This window comes from Motacilla alba, chromosome 1, assembly GCF_015832195.1.
Source record: "Motacilla alba alba isolate MOTALB_02 chromosome 1, Motacilla_alba_V1.0_pri, whole genome shotgun sequence".
Classification (NCBI taxonomy): Eukaryota; Metazoa; Chordata; class Aves; order Passeriformes; family Motacillidae; genus Motacilla; species Motacilla alba.
The window spans coordinates 42,881,702-42,904,640 of record NC_052016.1 but is presented as its reverse complement, the minus strand read 5'-3'; the positions used below and the strand labels follow the sequence as shown (position 1 = coordinate 42,904,640).

Here is a 22,939-nt window from a genome sequence, read left to right as displayed (position 1 = left end):
TATTAAGTGCCATCACAAAGAATTTACAGGATGGCCAGGGTATCAGACACAGTCAGCATGGGTTTAGGAGGGGTAGGTCATGTTTAATCAACCTGGTCACCTTTTATGACCAGGTAACCTGCCTAGTGGATGCAGGGAAGGCTGTAGACATTGTTTATTTGGATTTCAGCAAGGCCTTTGACACTGTCTCCCACAGCATACTCCTAGATAAGCTGGCAGCCTGTGCCTTGGACACTCTGTGCTGGGTTAGGAACTGGCTACATGGCTGAGCCCAGAGAGTGGTGGTGAATGGTGCTGCATCCAGCTGGCGGCCAGTCACCAGTGGTGTCCCTCAGGGGTCTGTGCTGAGGCAAGTCCTGTTTAATATTTTCATTGATGACATGGATGAGGGTTTAGAGTCTTTCATTAGTAAATTTGCAGATGACACTAAGCTGGGAGCGTGTGTCGATCTGTTAGAGGGACGGAGGGCTTTGCAGAGGGACTTGGAACGGTTGGATGGATGGGCAGAATCTAATGGGATGAAGTTCAGTAAGTACAAGTGCTGAGTCCTGCACTTTGGCCACAATAACCCCCTGCAGCATTATAGGCCGGGGACGGTGTGGCTGGACAGTGCTCAGGTGGAAAGGGACCTGGGGGTGCTGGTTGACAGCCGGCTGAACATGAGCCAGCAGTGTGCCCTGGTGGCCAAGAAGGCCAATGGCATCCTGGCCTCTATCAGGAATAGTGTGGCCAGCAGGAGCAGGGAGGTCATTCTTCCCCTGTACTCGGCACTGGTGAGGCCGCACCCTGAGTGCTGTGTCCAGTTCTGGGCCCCTCAGTTTAGGAGGGACATTGAGATACTTGAGTGTGTCCAAAGGAGAGCAACGAGGCTGGTGAGGGGGTTGGAACACAAGCCGTATGAGAACGACTGAGGGAGCTGGGAGTGTTTAGCCTGGAGAAAAGGAGACTCAGAGGTGACCTTATCACTCTCTTCAGCTTCCTGAAGGGTGGCTGTGGTGAGCTGGGGGTCGGTCTCTTTCTCCGGGCAACAACAGACAGAACAAGAGGACACAGTCTCAAGCTGTGCCAAGGGAGATTCAGGCTAGAATTAAGGAGAAAGTTTTTCACAGAAAGAGTGGTCAAATACTGGAATCATCTGCCCAGGGAGGTGGTGGAGTCACCATCCCTGGATGTGTTTAAAAAAAGACTGGATGTGGCACTTGGTGCCATGATCTAGTTGAGGTGTTAGAACATGGGTTGGACTCGATGATCTTAAACATCTCTTCCAACCTAGAAATTCAGTGAGTCTGTGATTCTGTGAGTATTTAATCATGGCCATTTTCATATCTCTCTCTGGTTTCCTCAGTACCTCCTTCTGAAAACACCAGTGATCTCTTCATTACATTTCTGCTTCCAGACCTACATACTAGAGCTTTTCATCACCCAGTCTGATCTTATCATGTGTTCAGGTTTCACTACCATCATGTGTTCAGGTTTCACTACCATTCTCCAAGAATTGCATTTCTCAGGATTTCAGACTGCACTGCAACCAGCTGTGCAGATTCACAGGAGAATTCTGCCCATGCAGCCTTGACCTGATGTTCACTTGCCTGAGGGGGTTCACTGCCTCAAAGAAGACAAGGAGACTGAAGCTGTTATAACAGACATTGCATGGAACAAGCCCTGGATATCAGACTCAATCTTCACAAACTGCCCCAAATGAATGTCAGTTGAAGCTCTGAAAAGTTCAAAACTGAGAATTTCTCTGATCTGTAGAAAACCAAAGTCTCACTACTGGAAGATGTCCCTGCCCATGGCAGCGGTTTGAAACCAGATGATCTTTAAAGTGTCTTCTAACCCAAACCATCTGTGATTCTATGATACGGCAACATGCTAATTTCTAAGTTCAGGAAATTTGTGTAAAGGTGTCTAATACCTAATGGAGAATCCATTGTGCTGACAGTGAGAGTAAACCACCCAAAGTACCTCAGCTTTGACTTCCCTTTTGCTGAGCTAAGTTGTGATGGCAAATCTCCAGATACTTCCTCACGACTCAATAAGAAGTGAACCAGAACACACACATTTTTGACACATAATACTACATGTTTGTATGGCCCATATCTATCACAGCTATGAAATGCTTAGCAATAATTCCAGTTAGAAGAAGACAAAAATGTAGTGGACGAAGAGGCACCTCTTTGCACCGTGCACTTTTTCATAAATAGTGCAACATGGACTGGAAATAAAAAGGTTGATCATAAGCGTCTTCATCTAATTGGGAAGAGCCTTGGGCTCACTTCCCACTGCAGTGCTTTTCCAGGCACAGTGGAGAGGCAGCTGCAGAATCACTTCTTCAGACATTGCAGCTGGATCCAGTCCTGTCCCAGCCCTGATTTCCATCCTCACCTTTACAGCCAACTGTACCATTCACTTTGTACTGATATATTTGAAAGTAGTGCAGAAGCTGAAACAGCTGCATTTCAGTAAACTCAACCCTTCATACATAGCAACAAGGAGCCCTGATGAGGTGAAATCAGGTTTGGTCACTGACAGTACTGAACAGACTTTAAACAGAGAAGTGGCAGTGAAAGGGCTGGGGGCTGTGAAGCTTTAGAGTTATTTCTGCAGATCAATACACCTCCACGGGGTCTGCTTGTGGCTTTGGACAACTGGAATTTTAAATATAAGCATTATTTCAGAAGCTGTCTGGTTTGAATAAAGCTTAAATGGTGCAGTGACTGTTTATGCTAAGCCTATCTCATTACTTTTCATCTGTAAACCAAAACCAGACATTAAGACGGCAGTTTTGGGTGCCAGATAATTCCTGAAAACCTTTTCTTTGCATGTGCAGTAGCAATTACTGAAGCATCTACTCTTATCCTCAGAAATCTAACACAAGTACTTTAAGCTCAGGAATAATCTAGTACAACAACATGAAAACTGCTTAAGCTCTGTTTCCTCCAAAGTTTGGAAGTTAAAGTTTCAGTGACTCCAATTCACCAAACTTTTTAAAGAACTGTATTTCTCTGATGCTTAACTGTTCAAAAGGCTGTCATGTTCCGTAGCCTGTGAGTTAAATAACATGATCTGGCATTTCCTAGGAGTAGCAATAGTAACCATATGTAACCTAGAAATTTGACTACTGATATGGACCTAGAAGGACAATGCAAAGCATGTTATTTATTTAAAGACAGAGAAATATATAATCTTACAAGAACAGATTTTAAAACCTTGAGGTAAAAAGACAAAAAGGAAGACATAAATTTGCATAAGACCCTGCTATGCATGTATATAGTACAATGTTTAGCTGGTGATGGGTTTGTTTATTCTCCTGGTTGATCACGAGCTGATGACTGAATTCCAATGACTTAAAAATTATAATATCAGATTTTTTAGCCTATCATTGCAGTTAGTGAACTAGATTTAAATTCTTTCACTTTCACCAACAAACAAAGCATGAATAATAACATTTTCTATGTTTCCTATCCATTCTCACTTTCTGCATTTCTTTCTGTATTTCTTTTCCTCAACAGATTTAGTGACAAAGAAGTTTTAAACTCCCAAATGGACTAGAAGTATTTCCTACTGCTCCATCCTCGCCTGGAGACTCATATTTTGCCTTTAGTGTTTTGGACTCTCTGATGACATCCCAAACAGACCTACAGGGTCTGCAATTAAAAAGCAACAGGCAGTACTGAAAAAAAAGAATTCAGGAAATTCACAGGAAATAATCCAGGAAGTGTCAGAGAGACAGACAGAAAAAAAAAAAAAGAAAGAAAAAAAATAATACAAATCTGAAACACCAGAGTATGCAGAGATAAAAGATCATGTCAACGAGCTACACAATTTATCTGAACAAGTAATTCTTGATTTCCTTCCTGTGTTGTTTACACTCCTGAAGTGAGACTTTTAGCCACCTACTTGTGGTCCTACATTCAACCCTTTACCTCTATATTACATTTTGTCTCACTTAACTGAATATAGCTTCTTTTGCATATCTCAGTGCTATGCTTTTTTTGTAAGGGCTGGATGGGGAAATCACAGACTGTAAGGTAAAGAAGGAATCCCTACATCCAATAAACCCCACATCCATTGGCATAACTGTAGCTTTACTTTTTCTCACCCTCTTTTGCTGGCTTTTCTATGAACAGGTAATGACACTTATTTTCAACTATTACAACCTATCTGCAGCTTAATTTATTTCCTTGTGTTGCCTAGAATATAGTGACTTGTCTCAATTAAGCTTTCTGGTTAAAAAAATAACCATGCTTGCCACACTCAGTGAAGGACAGCAAAATCACTACATCCCAAAGAAAGGAAAACAGCAAACTTGAATCATAAACTTGGCATTACAGCTAGAGATTTACAACAGCATATGGTCATTTGCCTCTAGCTCTCTTGCACATGCTGACTAAAATAATCCATTGAAACAGAAATGTCCTGAATTGTAAGAATAGAAACCAAATGCTAGATTCTAGCTTTTTACATGGGCCCTACTTGTAAAGAGTATCCATAATGAGAAAATTTTCATCTCTGAAAACAAGTACATTTTTGAGCCCACATTTATTTTTCCTGAGTGCCTAACATAGACACAAACTACTTTTGTAATTAGTGCATGTGAATTGAACTGACAGTGACAGGCTGCAGGTGCTACTGCACTACAAACACGTTGTGGTTATATGTGAGATACAGAGCCTCTCAAACAGGATGCTCAGACATGGACACAGCCAATTGTGTGGGTTTGAGAGAAAAAAGTAAACACTAACAATAGTGACTGAGGCTTTTGTGGCTTTCTGCTTCAGAGGTTTGGGGCATTTGTTGGATCAACTGTGGAATAAAAGAACAGGTTTTGCATTTGTGGTTTGGGAAGAGCCATTTAGATAAGCAGCTAAGACATCAAAGGCTCCTGCAGTGAAGCAGCAGGGCATAGCAGCTTAGTGAGACAGATCACAGCCAGAATTCATGAACTAGCAGAAAACCAGGCTCAACAGTGCACACAGAGCAATACTGCACAGAAGAGCTAGGCTAGTCCAGATGCAGCACAGATATCTCAGCTTGGCTCAGAGTGCAAGTTAATAAGCCTCAGTTCTCAGCAGAGTTTCCCAGGTCAATGCTCATACAGGGGAGATCAAGCTTTGTTGCTGTTCAAACTGCAATAAGGTGTTCAGCCCTTTATGTGTACACCTCAATTAACCTGCAGTTGCTGGCTTGGGCTTCTCACACCATTACTCCCTACATTTTGTGTTCCTGGCTTATCTCAAGAAAAGATGCTTGGATCTATCTATCCTTACACACACATAAAATGCAAATTCAGGGAGCTGAACAAAGCTCTTGACAACAAAGTCACTCTGGTCCGGAAAGAACTTGCTTCAGGTCAGAGAAAGTTAGAGATGCCTTGAAAACTTCAATATTTCTTATCTGACCTTGCCCAAGAGCAACATCACTGGTAAGAGTGATCCATCTCCCTTCAGTCATTGCTCTCTCTGACAGCAGTACCAATTAGTGTTTCATGTGGTTGTTGCCCATTAGAACAAGACCCATCATGCTAACATTAAAGTTTTCCCTTCCTTGTCTGCTACCTTACTCCTTCACGCTGAGAGCATAATGACAAAATGTAGAATTTAGCCTTAATTGGATCTGTGCAATGTTATCACCTGAATTAGCTCCCCTGTGAATAATTATCACTGCCTAGAGGCTGACAAATTGCTTCCCTCTGCTTCATGATTGTCAGGAATTTCAAATTATATGCTGAGCATGGGGAGGATAGAGGGGACAAAGGGGAGAATGAAAATGAAAGCCTAGAGAAGCATAATTATTAAGATTATTAAAATACTTGACAGATTGCCACAGTCTCCGTGAGTCCCAAAAGGGGAGAGTGACAGCAAGAATTTTGCTGGGGCAATTGGGCAACACCCAGTCTGGCAACAGACTTGCACAGTCAAGGTGCAACTACAACCATTGCTCCCAAAAAGTGACAAAGGTAATTCCTTTGTTATTCACCACCCCATTTAAGCTATGGATAGCAGCTTGTTTACCATCTCATCTGCACATTTGATCTTGCTATGTAGATGGCAAATTCTTTGCAGCATAGACTGATAGAAGGGTAAATGTAGCGAAGGGACAGTAGCAGATTGTCATGCATTTAGAGTAGCATACAAGAGTTTGTTTTGCAAGGAAAAGGTTTTGGCAAAAAGCTGCTCTTTCTGAGAACACTCGTTCCATGTCTGGGCAAGACCTCACACAGAGATTCATCCTGTCGTTACTCCACAATATCCATCTCAGATATTGACAGAGCTAAGAAATGTTCATCTCATAAATCCAAATCACTATGAAAGTGTAATGCTCTTTGCACATTACTTGAAATGGTCAAATAGGGCAAATAGGGCTTTTATCCAATTTTCTCATTAATGATGCTGTGCTTGTGAGATGGATGCATTTCTCAGTTCATTTCAAGGCAGTTCCTCAGACTTCTTTCCCACTGTGCCAAACCAACAACACGTCAGACACGGGCAAGGTAGCTGCCGACATATTCCCAGGAGAAGGCTCTTCCTGCTTACCTGACATACAGTGATCTCTTCTGATTAGTCCTCAGGGAGCCAGACCCAGAACTCATGCTGTGATTCATCATCTGCTCACGCAGGTCATGGATTTTTGCCTCAAATCGAGCGTACTCTAAGGAGATAAGAGAACCCCAGAGAACAAAGATATTTTAGTTTTCTTGACCTATATAATCATTAGGGCTGCTAAATGAAAATTAACATTAAATTAATGAGTATAAGGCATGTCTTGAAAATGGAGGTTTAATAGAACCTTGAATAAATGTATTATCTTAGGTAAATATATGCCCTTTAAATTGCAGTACCTGAACATTTCAACACTGGCTAGATGAGGAATCAGATATCTAGACTCATGGTCCTGCAGTTTCAGGAAAGGAAAGGAGGTTTAAAGTGTGTTAACAAATATCTTCCAGTCTGTGGAAAGGATGTTGAAAGCAGTTTTCCACTGTATCTTTCCTCCTTCCAAACAATGTGATACCTTGGTAGGGTCAGTGGGACTCAAGTTATTAACGAGTGAAGCAGTTATTGTAAAATCCCATCAAAATGAAGGCAATATTTCTATGTCTAATTATCCCCAAAGCAGCTGGAAAATCATTATATGAGCAATCAGCCACCTTTTTCACACTGCTCACTGAGGCTTGGACTCTGTTTCTTTTAAATGGGTGGAGCCATTATCTCATTCTTAGGGTGGGTGACCCCAGAAACACCAAACCTAAGCTGCATAACAATGGCACAGTACTGCTCCCACCCACCTCGTTCACCTCCATAGTTATACTGGTGGCTCTGCCAAATGTTGTGACCAGCTGCCCAGCAACAGGGGATCAGCTGGAGGCGTTTTATTTGGTGAGACTCCTCTCTGACAGGACACAGCCTCATCAATGGTCCCTCCAGCTCCCATGCTCCCCCTGCTCATTGTGTGACTCAATGGGCTGAGCTCTGGTTTGCAAGAAGAAAGACTGAGTTTTTGGAGACAAGCTCTAATACCTTGAAAATGAGGACCTCCAGCAGCTCAGAGAGCCATAATTCAATCTAAACCCAGGAAATCTACTGATGTGAGCTATAAGACTAAGCTGAGGGGGTGTACAAAATACATTTCAGTGAGTCAGTGACACTTTAAAGAGTAGGATTTTGCAGACTGATGCCAGCAAAGAGAAGATGATGTTCCCTGCACCTCAACATTTTATTTCACTGACGCCTTCAAAAGAAGGGTCCCTTTCCCCACAGCAGGGCTAAAGCAGAAGTGAAACCAGCACACAAGGTTTCTTCCCTCAAAGGACAGAGGTACACTCCACCAGATCCCACTACCTTCCAGCTTAAGCAAATAAATCTTTACAGTGCATTTATAACCCATTGCTCTGCATCTTGTTTGTTGCTGTCTGAGCTACATGAAAATGCTGTAAGACAGCAACATTCACATTTTTCTCCTAGACCTCAGCATTATTTTTGTTTGATCATTTGCTGTTCCTACTGGCTCAGTTCCCAGAATGTCTAGATGCTTTGCAACTACTAATTCATTTTATTCCATGCACTCTACATTTTCATAGGATAATAACACCTAACCTTTCCAAGATCCCACATTTTGTATAGACTACTAGCCACTTTCAAGCTGGCTTAGCAGAATGGTTTGATTTGGGGTTTTGTGATAGGGTTTTTTCCCCTCCTTCTCTCTTGACACATTTTGCCTCCCTTTCCACTGAGCTTCCTTGGCATTACCTACCTACTCAGTCTGTGAAGTGACAGTGGCTATTTTGCTTGTCACTTGGGAACCACTGCTGTGGTATAAGACTCTTCTGTCTTCCCACATACCTATGACTTCACTGACTGCAACTGAAATTCTGTGTGTCAGGAGAAGAGAAACTCCTACATGCAGACTGTATTTTAGATTTATTCTGTAGCTTGTTTCTTGCTCACTTCTTTCACCCAGAGTACACCTTTAAACTTCTTAGAGACTTAAAAGCACAAATTCTCAGTGGAACTGAGGCTCCTATAAACTCACATTGTTTTTTTTTTGAAATGGAGTTTAGTTTTGAAGTGTTTACCCCTGTGTAGGATTTAAGTTTGCTCCATGTGAGTCATATTTGTTCTGATCTCCTGCTTTAGAATTTATTTAGTAAATAATCATCTTCTGAGCAAAGCTTTGTTTAGCTTATATTTCATTAAAACAAATCTAACATTTCTTCTTGGCAAATAGGAAAGGGGATCTTAAGGACCAAGACTTGCATTTCTCTTCCCCATACAGTATCAGCCCTACACAAATAGACAGAATATTACAATTCTAAGGATTGTTACTAGCTCTCTTTCATTTATGGTGGATACACTGAAGAAGACAGTAAACACATAGTGTAATTCAGCTTCTTTAATGTTTTACATCTGGGCAGCACCAAGGATATGAATGATCTACAGCAGAGCAACTTTCCCTTTAATAAGCATCCCCATCCCAGGCTGACTCCGTATGTAAGGTGTGGGAGTAACTCCCAGATTTAGACACCAATCTGGAGAGTGAGAAGACTGAAAATCTGATTTTCTCTAGCACAGCATCCAGCAAACTTGAACAGCAGATACTCAAATGACTACAGCTTGGTCAGATGATGATATTGCTTGTGTTCTGACTTTACAGCACACTTGTAATTTAACAGCTTTAACTGCCTGTTAACTTATTCTGAGTTCAAGAATCTCTCTCTGGGAGACATCTTGAAACCACAAGATATATTAAACTTGTCTAATAAGTGTGTGATGAAAACTCAAGGTTCAAGGTCCTCCTCCCTGCTTGATACCAAAAATTACTGAAGTACTAATGATATTCTGTTACTTTGTTTCTCGAGATGTTTTTAGCTATGGATTTAAATACATAGATAATTTGAAAAAAAACCCCACATTCATGGGACTTTATTTTCCTACTGTACCTTCTTCGCATTTTTTTGGTAAAAAATACTGAAATTGTCCCTTCTTCCTGGCAAACACCTGGGCCAAAATTGCACAACCATCAATGCAGGCAGTCTTTAACTCAGCTCAGATCAGTTTCTTTAATCTCAGTCCTCCTAGTTCTCCTGCTGATTCCTAGATACTACAGTGACAGATGCATTTGAAAGGTGAACAGAAAAAGAAACAGTGATGCTCTGCCATCAGAACTGCTGTGATAGTCCTGCCTACTGGGAAAGAGTCCTTTTTTCTTAACCCATCTTTGTACTTGGGTCATTCCAGGAGAGCTATCTCCTAATAGTTTTGCATTTGTTAGGTGTGAAAAAGGACAGTCCTAAAGTCCAGAAAAGCACTTCATGTTTCCTTCAAATTCAGCACTGCATCTAAATAACACACTTTTCAAGCCTCCTACACAATAAAAAGGACACTGAGGTTGTGACATACTAACAAAATATACAGTCAAAGCCCATTCACCAACTTCATGCTCTTTGAAGAAAGGGAGAACAAAGAACATGTTGCTACTGGAATGCTTCATTAGCAAAATTTCCCAAATTTACTACAATCCATCTGCAAAGTTCCTACCCGTGGCCTGATGTAGTAATGATTTAACAACTCTGGTAGCTTAAGAAACTAATAAAGCCAAACATTAGGCAAGAAAAGCAAATGGGTGAGCAGACTGTAACCTATATTATTTCTGGGATCAGAACTAATGATAAAATGATTTGTGCTGGCCTGTGGCTCTGGGATTGCTGCTGTAAAAACCAGGGGAAATTGGGTGGAGGGAAGAGTTTGTTCATACACCAGTTTAGAGCAGGTCCAGGGCTCATGGCAGTGTAGGCAGACCTGAATTTGGCTGTCCCAAAGACACTGATAGGGCTCATTGCCCCTGGAGAGATGGAGCTTGCGGCACTGAATATGTGAGAGGAGATTGCTGCTGTAAGGAATGGTCCAGTTACAGCAAGAGCAAGACCAACTTTCAGGGCTCTTGCAATGCTGCCACAGCATTGCAAAATCCCCATCTGGCCGAGTCTGTTTTCTAATGTTGGCTTCACTCAGCTCTCTGTTCAGTGAGGAGACAGAGTCAGCTTGAATGGCTACAATGTGAAGTGCCCCCAAGCCAACCAAGGCCAAACCAGCACATTTATCAAATAAAGACACCAGTTTGAGTAACTAATGTTTGCCAGCTTTGTGCAGGCAAATAGACTGAATAAATGGACAAGGAGCTGGTGATTTCCCTTCCATCTCATACCAACACCCTACCAAGTACTGTATCTGGCACTCATACGTATTCTAACCTTCAAATATCGATGCAATCCTTTCCTTTCCAAAGCACTTGGACATGTTGAAAGGTCTGGATAGATCTTTGGGAGTAAACTTCAAACACCTTGAAGCCTCTCCTTAGCTCACATACTGAGAAATCAAAGCAAGGCAAATGGCCAGGCCTGTTAAAAAAAACATCTAAAACCTCAAATCCAAAGAGTGACATACTTCATGTTTAGCTGGCCAAGATCAAAGAAACTGTGATCTACAAAATTTTGACTAATCCACTTTGGTATCTCAGGCAATGCAGATACTAAAGTTTTTACTGCTGAAGTGATTTTGATACCTAAAATTCTGCCAACTCATCTACCCACTGTGCAAGTGGGGTCTTACATAGTGGGAAGGAATTGTTTTAACACACAGACACCCCTACCTTTTGAGCTTCCTGTTGACTCTCTTTGGTGGTCCATGGTCAGACCTGGTATGAGAGTCTGATCACTTAACACATAAGTCTCTCCAAGTATCATGAGTCTTTCCAATATCATGAGTTTGTGAGATTTGTGATGGATGCAAAGACAAGAAAGACAGTTTGGGATGAGTTTTGCTGGGATGTCCTTTCATATACATGGAGCAAGAACGTCTCCTATTAATATAAGCAGTATATTGAAATTCTAGTTTAAAAAAATTTAAAATGAGTTCATAAACAGCCTAAAAGACTGAGGATACAAAAATACTTGAGAACACAAGACAGCTCCTGGAAGTCTTAGATGCTTTTGGGAGACAAAAAAAGGAATGCAAGGAAGTAAACCTCAAAATCAATTAATTTCTGAATATAAAAATAGCAAAGATGGAGATATTATATCTGATGGCTTGATGCTACTTTTTGGTCATAAAAATAAAAACTAGCTATGTTAAATGAATAAATATTCTGCAGCTTTTCTATGAGAAAAGTTGCAGAATTTTACAAAGCTACACCACTGTTATTTTTCACTTTTATGTTTATAACAAAGATTGTGGTATTGATTGAATTTAGAGAACATGATAACAACAACCCCTCATCCTATGAGTAAAGCATAGTTAAGAAACTGAAATGCTGACATCTGATACAATAGTGAAAATAACAGTTCAGCAGCCCAGTCCATGTCTTTATCATTTGAACACTTTTAGTGCTGGCTCCTTTAGAGAGATAGCAATTTTTTCTGCCAGCAGGTAGCAGAGTTTGCTTTTCTGTGTAAGTCAGGATAATCACTGTCTGCTTCTAGATGATAAGAGGTTTACTAAAAAGTAGAAATTCAAAAATGGAAGGTAAAACTTGAATTGTCCAATTTCAAAAAAAAAAAAAAACCACCAAAAAACCCCCACCAAACCACAAAACACAAGCAAACCAGGAAGGCATTAATTAGAGACCTCAAAAAAGGTATGTTGAATAGCTCTAAAAACTATAATGAAGGAACAGCTGCCAGACCAGTTTCTCTATCAATATCAATGGAGCATAATTTCAGTAGATTCAGGCCAGCTTCTGTTCTGTTTATGGGAACACAAACTGTATGGTGTTGTGGACTTATTGCCTTGGACATCTGAGACAGCAATGTGCATAACACTACGATTATGATACTATTATTTATGCTATTTATGTAAGTAGTTTTTTTCCTTGGCCTCCTCTTAGTAAGTGTCCGGGCTTAATAGTATAAAATTTAAAATAATAGGACAGATTTTTTCCTAGAGTGAGTATTCTTCCATTTCTGCCCTTTGCCCACAGTTTTGCCCAGTCACCACTGGTTTTATTCTAGGAGGTGAGAGAAAGATGAGCAGACTGGGATCAAGACTTCCAGGTACTAAGGGTCTGGTTCTGCTTTTCCACAGATTTCCAGTGTGAAGCTGTGTGAGTCAGAAGGAGTAACTCTCATCATACGATGACAGCTACGGCAGAGATATGGCTGCTAGATTAACACGGTGTCTTTGGCTGTGCCTGCCAAGGGCCCAGCATCCCACAGCCCTGGAAGCCTTTGCAACTACTATAATACACATGGAAAGTGAAAGTGTGTGCAAAAGGTGTGAACTGATAATGCTAGTATTTTATGTCTTCTCTTTGGATTTTTTTTTTTAAATATTTGAGTCAATTTTTTGGCTGAAAGTATCCTTTTTAAATGATTAGGGGTTAAATTCTATAACTGCCTGATGTTGCAAGCATTCACACAGCAGGTTAATGATGTTGAAAAGTCATTGTGGTAATCTGTGGTAATTTTGTAAGAAAAACAAACACACAAACAAGCATTACAGTTCACTGTATATTTGGTTCTTTTATCTGCCTCTGCCATGTCTGATGTTGGCCACTGCCAGGGACAAAGCTCTGTACAAGGCTGGCTTTGGATTTTATATTTTATTGTCAATGCTATGCTTTTAATAAGTAAAAAAAAACCCCAGTTAGATATACTATCAGCTAAATTCACGACTCAACAGGAAAAAAAAACTGCACACAATTTTGATGCAGCACTGGCCTTATTGACTGGAGAAAGTGCTGTTCAAAAAGCCTTGCTCCATTCATGGTGCACTGCGCAACAGAACAAGTGATGCTGCTATTTCTTATCAGTCATATAGTTCCCTTGAGTTCTCTCAAAGGAAATGAAAAACACAGATTTCAATACTGGGGAAAGGAAGATACATTTACATTTTATTAGATTTTATTACTTTGACTATATCTACCTGCTTTTATTGAAATATTTTCCATATCCCTTTCCAGGAACCTTTCAAAATTAATGAAACAGGCATTTTTACTGATTTTACTGATTGCTTTTCCCTTTAAAACTTCAGCACGGTAGGGCTGTTAATGCCTTTATTCTTTGACATTGGCTGGTTGTCTTCCTTTACCAATATACAGGTATTTACATTTCAGCCTGTCTTCTAATTAAAAGTTCACCCTATAGATTTGATCTGCAGCTGGATTCATTCCCTTAATATCACCACTGAAATTATTTTCTTTTGTTTATTACTGAGTATAACTCTTTCTCCATGTGTTGCACCATTAGATGCAGCCCTCATTTTGTGTTACTTGTAAATAGAAATACCCCATAAAATACATCTTCCTTCCATGATACCTTCAGGTGACTAATAACATATTCTGCTTCCAGTCACAGGGAATACAATTCCAAGCCAAAGAGGTCTCTACAGTTTTTAGATTCAAAGAATATCTTCCTCCTATTGAAAGAGATGTTCTCAAACAAATTAAGCTATTAGTGAGCAAGAAGGACTATTTATCCCACTGAGATGTAATTCTACCTACTCCCTTAAAGCCTATCCTTGGTTCAGGAAGTGTCATCTTGGACCTTCTCCGATGAAAACTTCTGCAACTTCTTCTAACCACTGAAGAAAACTCCAAGCAATTCAACACCTTTTAAAAATAACCCCTCACAAGACTTTGAGGAGCTTTATCCTGCACTAGATTACCTCCCTGTTATTTTAACTGATGTACCCTGAACTAAACAGGACTATCTTTTCAAGATAGTGGCACTTTTTCAAGTTCCCTGAGGCCCAGACTGAGCTAACACTTTGGATAACGTATGTACACATGTCCAAGGAGGAGCAAGGCATGTGCTTGCAGAATTTCACATGGTCTGCCTTGGCAGCACAGTGTAAAATCTTGGAAAAGTTGGATACATCTCCTCAGCCCTGGCATCCAATTTGCACAACCATGCTCACCCAGCAGAGCAGCTTATGTCTCATTAACCTTGATTGCTCTGGAGGAATTAATGTTTTGTACAGTGCAGACACATTTCAAGATATCTCTGGTGTTTTAGGCACAAAGTGACTCTGTCAAGGTGGAGGAAAAAAAAGAAAAGAAAGAAAAAAAAAAAAAAGCACTTCCCTGCCTCGGAATCCTCTTTTTTTCACCATATATTTGTGTGAGATGTTGCAAAGGAACAAAACCTACTTGCTATTAATAGCTAAGCTAATTCATTTAGCTATTTTGTCACTTCAGGCTAGTGGTGGAAGACCATATTTTCAGACATTTATTCAATTTCCACAATTCCCCATCCAAAATCATTGCCCTGGGGCATTTGTTGCTTATTATTTTTGCTTCATTGTGCTTTCCTTGCTTCTGCTTTTTACCAAGTGTAGTTCCATTTCTTGGGAGCTGAGCATATTACAGTGATATCTTAATAAAGATGCTGGCTTAGCTTGCTTAAGACATCAGCTGGCACGAAGAAACAACATGGAGGTGACTGACTGGGGAGTTTCCTAGGCCTGGCAATACTGGGAAGGCAGCCTGATAGTCTCAGCTAACCCTGTAACTACAATGGGTACATATTCCTCTTTTCCAGACTTGTAAATGATGGCAAATTATTCCTACATGCCTTCAGCTGTTTATAAATTTCCTCCTGAGTGTCCCACCTGTCAGCAACAGGGCTCATGTGAGTGTTCCCAAATCCCTTTCAATAACAATGGATGGGGTTAGCCTGTGTACTCTATTTACACTAACCTGGCTGAGTGTGACTGATGCAGAATGGAAAGCACTCTGACACAAATATATGGATACAGAGCTGGGAGCACACTGGTGCAGATGGCACCTGCCCCAACACTGCTGTATGCAGAAGATGCCACCTTGTACTACACTATGCTGGGAAAAGAGAAAAAGAGTACAACCCTACTTCACCATCTCCAGAAACAACAGCAACTTTATGCGACTAAGGAGGCACAGGACCCATCTAGGAATTACATGTGAAACTTTTTGAAATAAAACTGGAAATGTAGATTGGTCTGACCGGCCTGATGTTCAGACAAAAATGAAAACAAGGAGACATTCCTTAATCAGGGCTCAAAACTCCCAAGTGAACTATGAAAACTTACACAAAACTTCCAAAACTAAGACATTATATGCCAGCTTTGTACTTATACTCCATGAAATTCTGATATACTCAATGTGGGAAGAGATGAAAAAGAGGTTCTGAGGAGAGACTTCAGGGAAAAAAAAAGTTTCTTACTGAAAATAGTGATCTGGAAGTTAATGTGATTTTATTAATTCCATAAATCAGCATGAAAGTTGTAGCTTACAGTAAAAAAACCCCACCCACAAATCATTTAAAATCATCATAAGCCAAAGCAGAAAATCAAACAGTAGAAAGAATACCAATAGTACCAAAATTAATTATTCATAGAACAGGACAGCCTTACAGACTACCAAAAATACGGAGATTAGAAGGGCCATCAGTAACAGAAACAGAATCTTGGCAAAAGTGTTATGAAAATAAACATGGATATACTTTAGGCTGAACTGTTTTGCATTTATGATTAGTACAATTTCCTAACATTGGAAATGCCATGAATAAATGATTCACTCCTTTATTCAGTATCTGCCAGGTAAAAAACTACCTCCCCCTGTAACTGCCACTTTCCTACATTCAGCTGTGCTGCTCTTCCAGTCAAGGATATCTGCAGCCATCTCCTAAGGTTGTCTGGACCACTCTATTGAATTAAAAAGATGAATTCAACAAAGACTGGAAACAAAACTATCAGTTTTTACCATAAAAAACCCCCCAAACAACCAAAACCAAAACTCTTAAAACAATCCCAAATAACCTAAAGAAAAAAGAAAAGAAGAAAATGGATAAAAACATTCCTACTTGTGTATTGATCTTTTCTAAGAGGCAGTATTGAGAGCAGCTGCAGAATCATATTAGCTTGCTAGAGCTTCCTGATTAAGGGGGAATTACTGTTTCTCATATAAACAGGTAATAGGGAATGGTTCAGCACATTACAAGCTTGAATGAGTTTAAACAAGACAAATACATATATTACCTTAGGGTAAGTCATGCTTCCTGCATCCTTCTTAGCTTATTATAGGGAATATTTTGAGTCCTTTGCAGTATGTTGTGCATTGGTCCACTAATTAGAAATGGAGGGTATAGCTATGGCCTGGATGCTCAGAAATGTTGTTTAACTTGAGCATCAGATCATGCAAAATTGGACTGATGTCTGAAAAAGCACTTTAATACCAGTAAATGCCTTGCAATTACTGCTGATATCATTGATCTCATCATTCACAGAACCACCAAACCCCACCATTATGGCATAAAACAGCTGGAAAAGGTTTCCTTTATCAAGTCAAAGTCCTGCTTTTACAGAAAAGCAAACCCTAAAATACTGTGAACAAACTGTTCAAATACTTTCCCACAATAAGTCCCATTTTGGCATTTCACAGCTGTTGGAAGGCCACTCAGAGCACCCACTTCTCAAATAGGTAGACTCATTCTTCTAGCTGAACACGGCTGAAGCTGACTTAATTGGCTTTTACCCCAGCACAGGTCCTCTGTGTAAATTGCTCTTTTCCGTTGAACATCGATCCTCAAGGCAGATTGAGAGAGAAAACGCAACTTCACCCACCCATTTCCGTTTTGCTAAATAAACAAGCCAATCTTAGTTAACAAAGAAAATGTCAGAGTCAGTCCTTCAGGAAGCAGGTCTCTGCTGTCTCCCTGCTGTGCTGGTGAGCCATGTTACAGACAAGGCTTATAGATCAATAGAAAATGGAAGTGCTGAAAACTTCCCACCTGATATCCAGGCTTCTTATATTTTGTCATGATTCTTAAAAACATCTCAGAATAAGGATGGCGACCTCTACAGCTTTTTCCAAGGACCAGCTGATTGTTCTCTGGAGTGAGTAAATACTTTGTTATCCTTATGTTATTCATTTATCAGAGGTTTCCTTAAAGAAAGTCAGTTTAATGCATATCTATCTATCTATCTATCTATCTATCTATCTATCTATCTATCTATCTATCTAATCTATCTCAAGCTGGCTTCTCCAAAGCTCTCTGACTTTCTGCTACACTGCTTGTAACTATTTAGGATGATCCAGGTAGGGAAAAGCAGTGGATCAAGATGATCCAAGATGATGATGCTTATGAAGTTTATGATTAAACAGCTTTTAGCACTAAAAAATGTCACATCCATGCAGCTTTCGGAGACAGTTTGGACAGGAATGATCAAAACCTATAAACACTTCAGAATTTTTTTTGACAATGATGAATGATTTAAGTTTCCTATGCACACTCTTCCAAGAAAGAGATGTACTCAAATGAAATGAGAGAATCAGGCAAGATCGTCTGGGAGTGTATTATGGTCTGGGATTTGTGATCAAGTTCCTAAGTGTTATCTGTACTGGGACAATTGACTGCACCTTCTGAAGCAAATTGAGAGGATTTTGCTTAGACTGCAGTGCTAAAGGGTTGTATCAAATTGCAGTGCCAAGCATTTTCCAAGGACAAACAGGACTCTATTACATGGATGCCAGGCACCAGAAAGTTTCAACTGGAGCATGGGCCTGATTTCCCAGAAGTAATAGGGATGAAAACGTTGCCAGTGAGTGAGCAGAAAGTCTTTGGGGAGGCCCTAAGTCACAATTAGGTCTTTTTACAGATGTTTGCTAATTTGTTATTAAAGATCTTCAGAGATGGAGATATATCAACCACCCCAAACAGTCTATTTTCATGGTTCACTCTCCTTTCTGCAGCTGCATTATTTCCCTAATGTCTCATCTTAAGCTTTTTTGGTGCTTTTTAAGACTGTTCGTTCTAATTCGCAATGAATACAAGAAAACAATACAGCAAACTGAAATATTTAAACACGACAGTAAAATTACAGAAAGTGATGAAAAAGAGGAACGCAGCTAAACAGGCAAGCAGGGATGGTTTTGCAAAGGTAAACCTTTTGAAAAAGTCTGCAAGTGTCAGAAATGAGACCTTAAAGAAAATTACCGTGTATGAATTGGGACAGATGAAGCTCATTACTGCCTGTGCCCTACATGCTATAAAATGGGTTAGTATTGCTACAGAAACCTTTTTGGTGTGTCCCTGTAATTAGCACAAAAGTACTATTATTGTAATTAACTGAATCCCCTAGTACCTACTGCAATGTTCATGGCTTTAAGGAGGTTAATGTGAAATTTAATTTGTGCTAATTTACACAAGATCAGTGACACCCAAACCAACCTGGCTGCAGTGGCAATTTGTGAAATAACAGTATTTTCCTGTTGGCTTGCACAAGGCACTGTAGCTTCAAGAATGTCACATAAACCCATCTCAGCTTTCACTTGTGATAAAACTATTGTGATAATTTTCCATCTTCTTGGGATAAATGGACTGTGAGACTCACTCCTAAGTGGATAAGTGATGTACTAGCTCCTGACATATAAATTAACAGGATAAAAGATTTAGGCAGGTTCTTTAGCCTGGTCAAGGGGCTGGCTGATCTCAGAACAGACTGTTCTGCAGGATGAGTTACCTTTTCATCTCGTTTGACTTCCAGGGCAAAAGATACTGCTGCTTGCACACAAGAAAGAAGATAAAATTCTTTTGTGCACAAAACCTTAAGTCGAAGAGACTGTAGGATAATTCAGAGGGACTTGAATTCTTCTCAACTTAGTCCTGAGCAAGATAGGAAAATAATAAGAAACAACTACCTGGAGGACTGAGAGAGAACATAGTTGAAGTCAAGCAAAATCAGAGAGTGGTTCAGTGTTAAGGGACAGAAGAGAGAAGATAACTTGTTTTTGTGCTTTTTGCTTTTTATTCTTCCACTAAAATAAAACATCTTGCATTGGACAGACAATTTCTGTTCCCTGTTAGCTTTAGGCTGGAGAAACACTGTCATCACCTGTCAGTGCAATAGAGAAAATTAAGCCTCACAGCTTGAACTAAACTGTCTTATAGCTGTGACTATTGTTGCACTTTCTGGACAGTGACCGGCTATGCTAGGAGTGGCTAATTAGGGCTTCCTTGATCTCTTTTCTGCAGTTGGGGTTGGTGTCAAATGAACTTTTGCACCTTGCCTTCTTTCAAAGGGATGCAGTCTCATATGAGTGGTTGCTATGAGCATCCAGAACCATCACTCCTTCAGCTCAAATCTGCTGTCTTTGGTCATCCTCCTGCAGAGGACATGTGCTACCACAATAATGTGAGGGCAACAGAGGATAACCCCACAATCTCAGCACATTCCTGGACCCCTTCTTGCTCTCTGGCCTCACCCACTACCTTGAGGTGGGCAGATGATAGGAAATGCTCTCCAGCTCTGACAAGGAGATGGACACAAATGAGTAGAGCTTTCCTTCACAGCTTTCCCAGCTCCTGCGTAGCAAGAAAGGCAGCAAAGCTTCAGGTTTTCCAGTCCTTATAACCTCACCAAAAGCTGAGCATCCTCTCTGCACCTCCTACAACCCTCAGTACACAGGGGCTGGTGAGCAACAGTTCTCCTCCACTTGCAAGCTGCCCAGCATAAGTCAGTGTGCCCTGTGCCTCGTTCTTTGCCTGCCAGAGGGGTTAATCTCCCCATTTCTTTCCTTTCAGTCCTCTGCCTCACCTCTCCACCATTCCTCATAAATTACCTGTAAAATAGTTTTTAAAGAACACATAAGCCTGCTTTCTCCTCCTTCTCTTCAGCATCACTTCTCTTTTGTCTGTTTTTCTAAGCCCTCAGTGTCCTACCCGCTGCAGATCTGGCAGGATCATGAATGGTTTAAGAACCATGTAAATTTCATTCTCATTTTTATACATATGAATATTTTTGTTTGTTTGTTTGCTTTGTTTATTTGTTTCCTTAACTTCTGCCAGGCATTGAGCTTGTTTGATCCAATTTGTGTCCATTCTTACATCAGATATCCATCTGAAGAGTGGCCCATGACGATTTTAGGTGCATTTTCCTACCATTATTTTAATTTCCTTTTCACAAGGTCACTTAGTTAAAAATCAAGTGAGGACAAGCTAATCTGGGAGAGAAAACAATAAAGGAATACAGGGCAGTGAAACCACCTCTTTTTTCTCTAAAATGTGATGCCAAGCTCTCTAGAAGCTAAGTATATCACATTGGTTTCTATAAATCAATTTTTTAATGCTGTTAAAAAAGGAATTGTAAATGTGTAAACAAAAATAAAGTTTTTTTATTTTCTGAAAGGTAAACAGAAAAATGAGATTATCTTGCACTTCAAGCTTAGAAGACACATATGAAGAAGTACGAATGACACTGCAAATACAGCTTTAAAATCTGTTATAGGCAACTTTCAACGGGGCATAATAGTTCTGTTCATTACAAAAAAAATATGTGGCTTTGAAATTACGAGCCTAGTTTGACTTTCATGTGTTATTAGCTCTCAGTGGAACTGAAGCATTTAAATTGATTGTAATTAGACATTTGCAGACACTACGACTGCAGCAAACCATTCCTGTTTGGAGATGGCTGGCACATGAGGCCTCTAAAAGCATCCCAACGGGGAGCAAGTATCATGCACTGACAAAGGGAAACAAAAATCAGCTTTGGAGAGGTCTGCCATGCAGCTGGCATTGCTGTGCAGGACATGCCAAGTGGCTGCTCTGAAGGCAAAGGAGGGCAGCACCATTCAAAGGGTGGGAACGGATGCTGAGGGAAGTGCTGGTTAAATGCACATCTGTTTTTAAATATACACATGTGAATTTCTGCCAGATGCTAAAACAGAAAGAATTAAACCTCTAGTTGAAAACAAAACAAAACTGAATTAAAGAAGAATTCTCAAAGCAATTTTAATAAAAATAATAACAATAAGAACTTACATCTCTCTCTGATACCGGGACACTGAAGGTGAATCTATTCTGAGAATTGTAAGACTTCTTATCTTGTGACTTCTACCTCAGCTTCTTCATCTTCAAAAGCCTCTCTTACCCTTGTAAACCTTTTCTACTTTCTGCTACAGTTTAAATACAATTCAGTGAGGACCTATATCAGATACTCTATTTCTCTCTTCTCCCCTCATCTTTCTCCATTTCTTTGCTTATGCCAACAAAGTGGAATAACCTCTCACAATTACCCTGTTTTCATGAAGCTTGTAAGAATTTCATAGCTCTAAGACTGCGGTCAAAGCTTGTTCATGTATATACACATCTTTTTGTTTATTCATTTCTAGTGCTTGCGTAACCTAAATTTCCAAGGCAAGTAACCTGAAAAAAGGGTTATGAAATACTCTGAAGAGAAACCATTGCAAATGTGACAGCTGCTAAGAATCACTATGACTTTCCTATTCCTCCTTCCCCTAGAGGTTACTATTGTTGCTGGCTGAGGAAACAGCTGTAGTGTGCTGAGGAAGGGCAGAAAAAGCCTGGAGAAGACAGATTTGCCCTTTGGCAGTTTGATGTCTTGCTGGAAAGCTTGTCAACCTTATTTACATTTTAATTTGCATGCCAGCCTCTACAAGGTTTTATATTCATATTCTGCTTTAAAGTATCTCCTTGACTATAATCACCACGACCTTTACATGTCTTTCCCCATTACCCTCTGGGCTGCAGTCCCTGCTTGCTGGGCTATCCAGGGACTAGCAGCAAGAAATGTCAGGCTAAGCATGACATTTATCCAAACAGTTGGCTGCTTGTAAGGTAGACTTTTCTTACTTTTTAAAAAAAATATAGTATTTTCTGTAGGAGATTAAAGAGCAGCGTGGGCAATGGTCACATCCTGCTAAAGGGGAGTGGTGAGGGAAAATCCCTTTCCTGTAAGACTGGAGCAAAACTGGTTATGTGTATCACCTGACAGTGGCTATCCTTGGGAGCAAAGAAGCCAGGAGGGATGAAATTGGGCAGTGACTGATTACTATTGACATTACTTTTACCATCAGACTGACAACAGAACTTGGCAGGATTATGCTCCTGGCTAGTTAAGAGAAGCACTGCCATAAACATGCCCTGCTCCAAATAAATCAGAGCACGGGCACAGAAGCATTGTGCATGCATTAGCCCCCAGCCTGTCAAGCTGCTACAAAAATGCATGGTTTTTCTTACTCAAAATAATGCCAGTTGAAAACGTACACAGATTATTCAAGGTTTTATAAGCATCTGTGACACTTTTCAGTCATTACAGAAAAGACTTTACTGAATGTATTTTACTCAGGTAAAGCTTTCAAAGCCACTGAAGTACCCCTGGCATAGAGAGTGGTGGTTTTGTTGTTACAAGCTAATCCTGACTTTCTGACAAATTCACCACTTCAGGATTTCCAAATGCAGAAACATCCTCTTCTCAGAGCTACAGAGAACACTTCTCGGGATATGGTTATCATAAATAATTTCAGATTCCATAACTTCTATATTTCTGATTAATTTTGATAAATATTTACTTATAAAAATTTTTTTTGTATCCTGTGATTATGAACAGACATTGTAGGAACGATGCCAAGGTGGACTGTACTGCTCAGGGTGAAATGAAATACCATATCT

At 40.2% G+C, this 22,939-nt stretch overlaps 1 protein-coding gene across 34 annotated transcripts in view; it reads right to left on the bottom strand.

Annotated features, from left to right (window-relative positions):
- Positions 1-22,939, bottom strand: part of DLG2 (discs large MAGUK scaffold protein 2) — a 981,924-nt gene that overhangs the window by 81,572 nt on the left and 877,413 nt on the right. For all 34 annotated transcript variants that reach the window (XM_038135749.1, XM_038135838.1, XM_038135932.1 and 31 more), the window contains one exon: positions 6,537-6,651. In XM_038135749.1, coding sequence (XP_037991677.1) covers positions 6,537-6,651 — 115 coding nt within the window. The remainder of the gene's footprint in view (positions 1-6,536; positions 6,652-22,939) is intronic.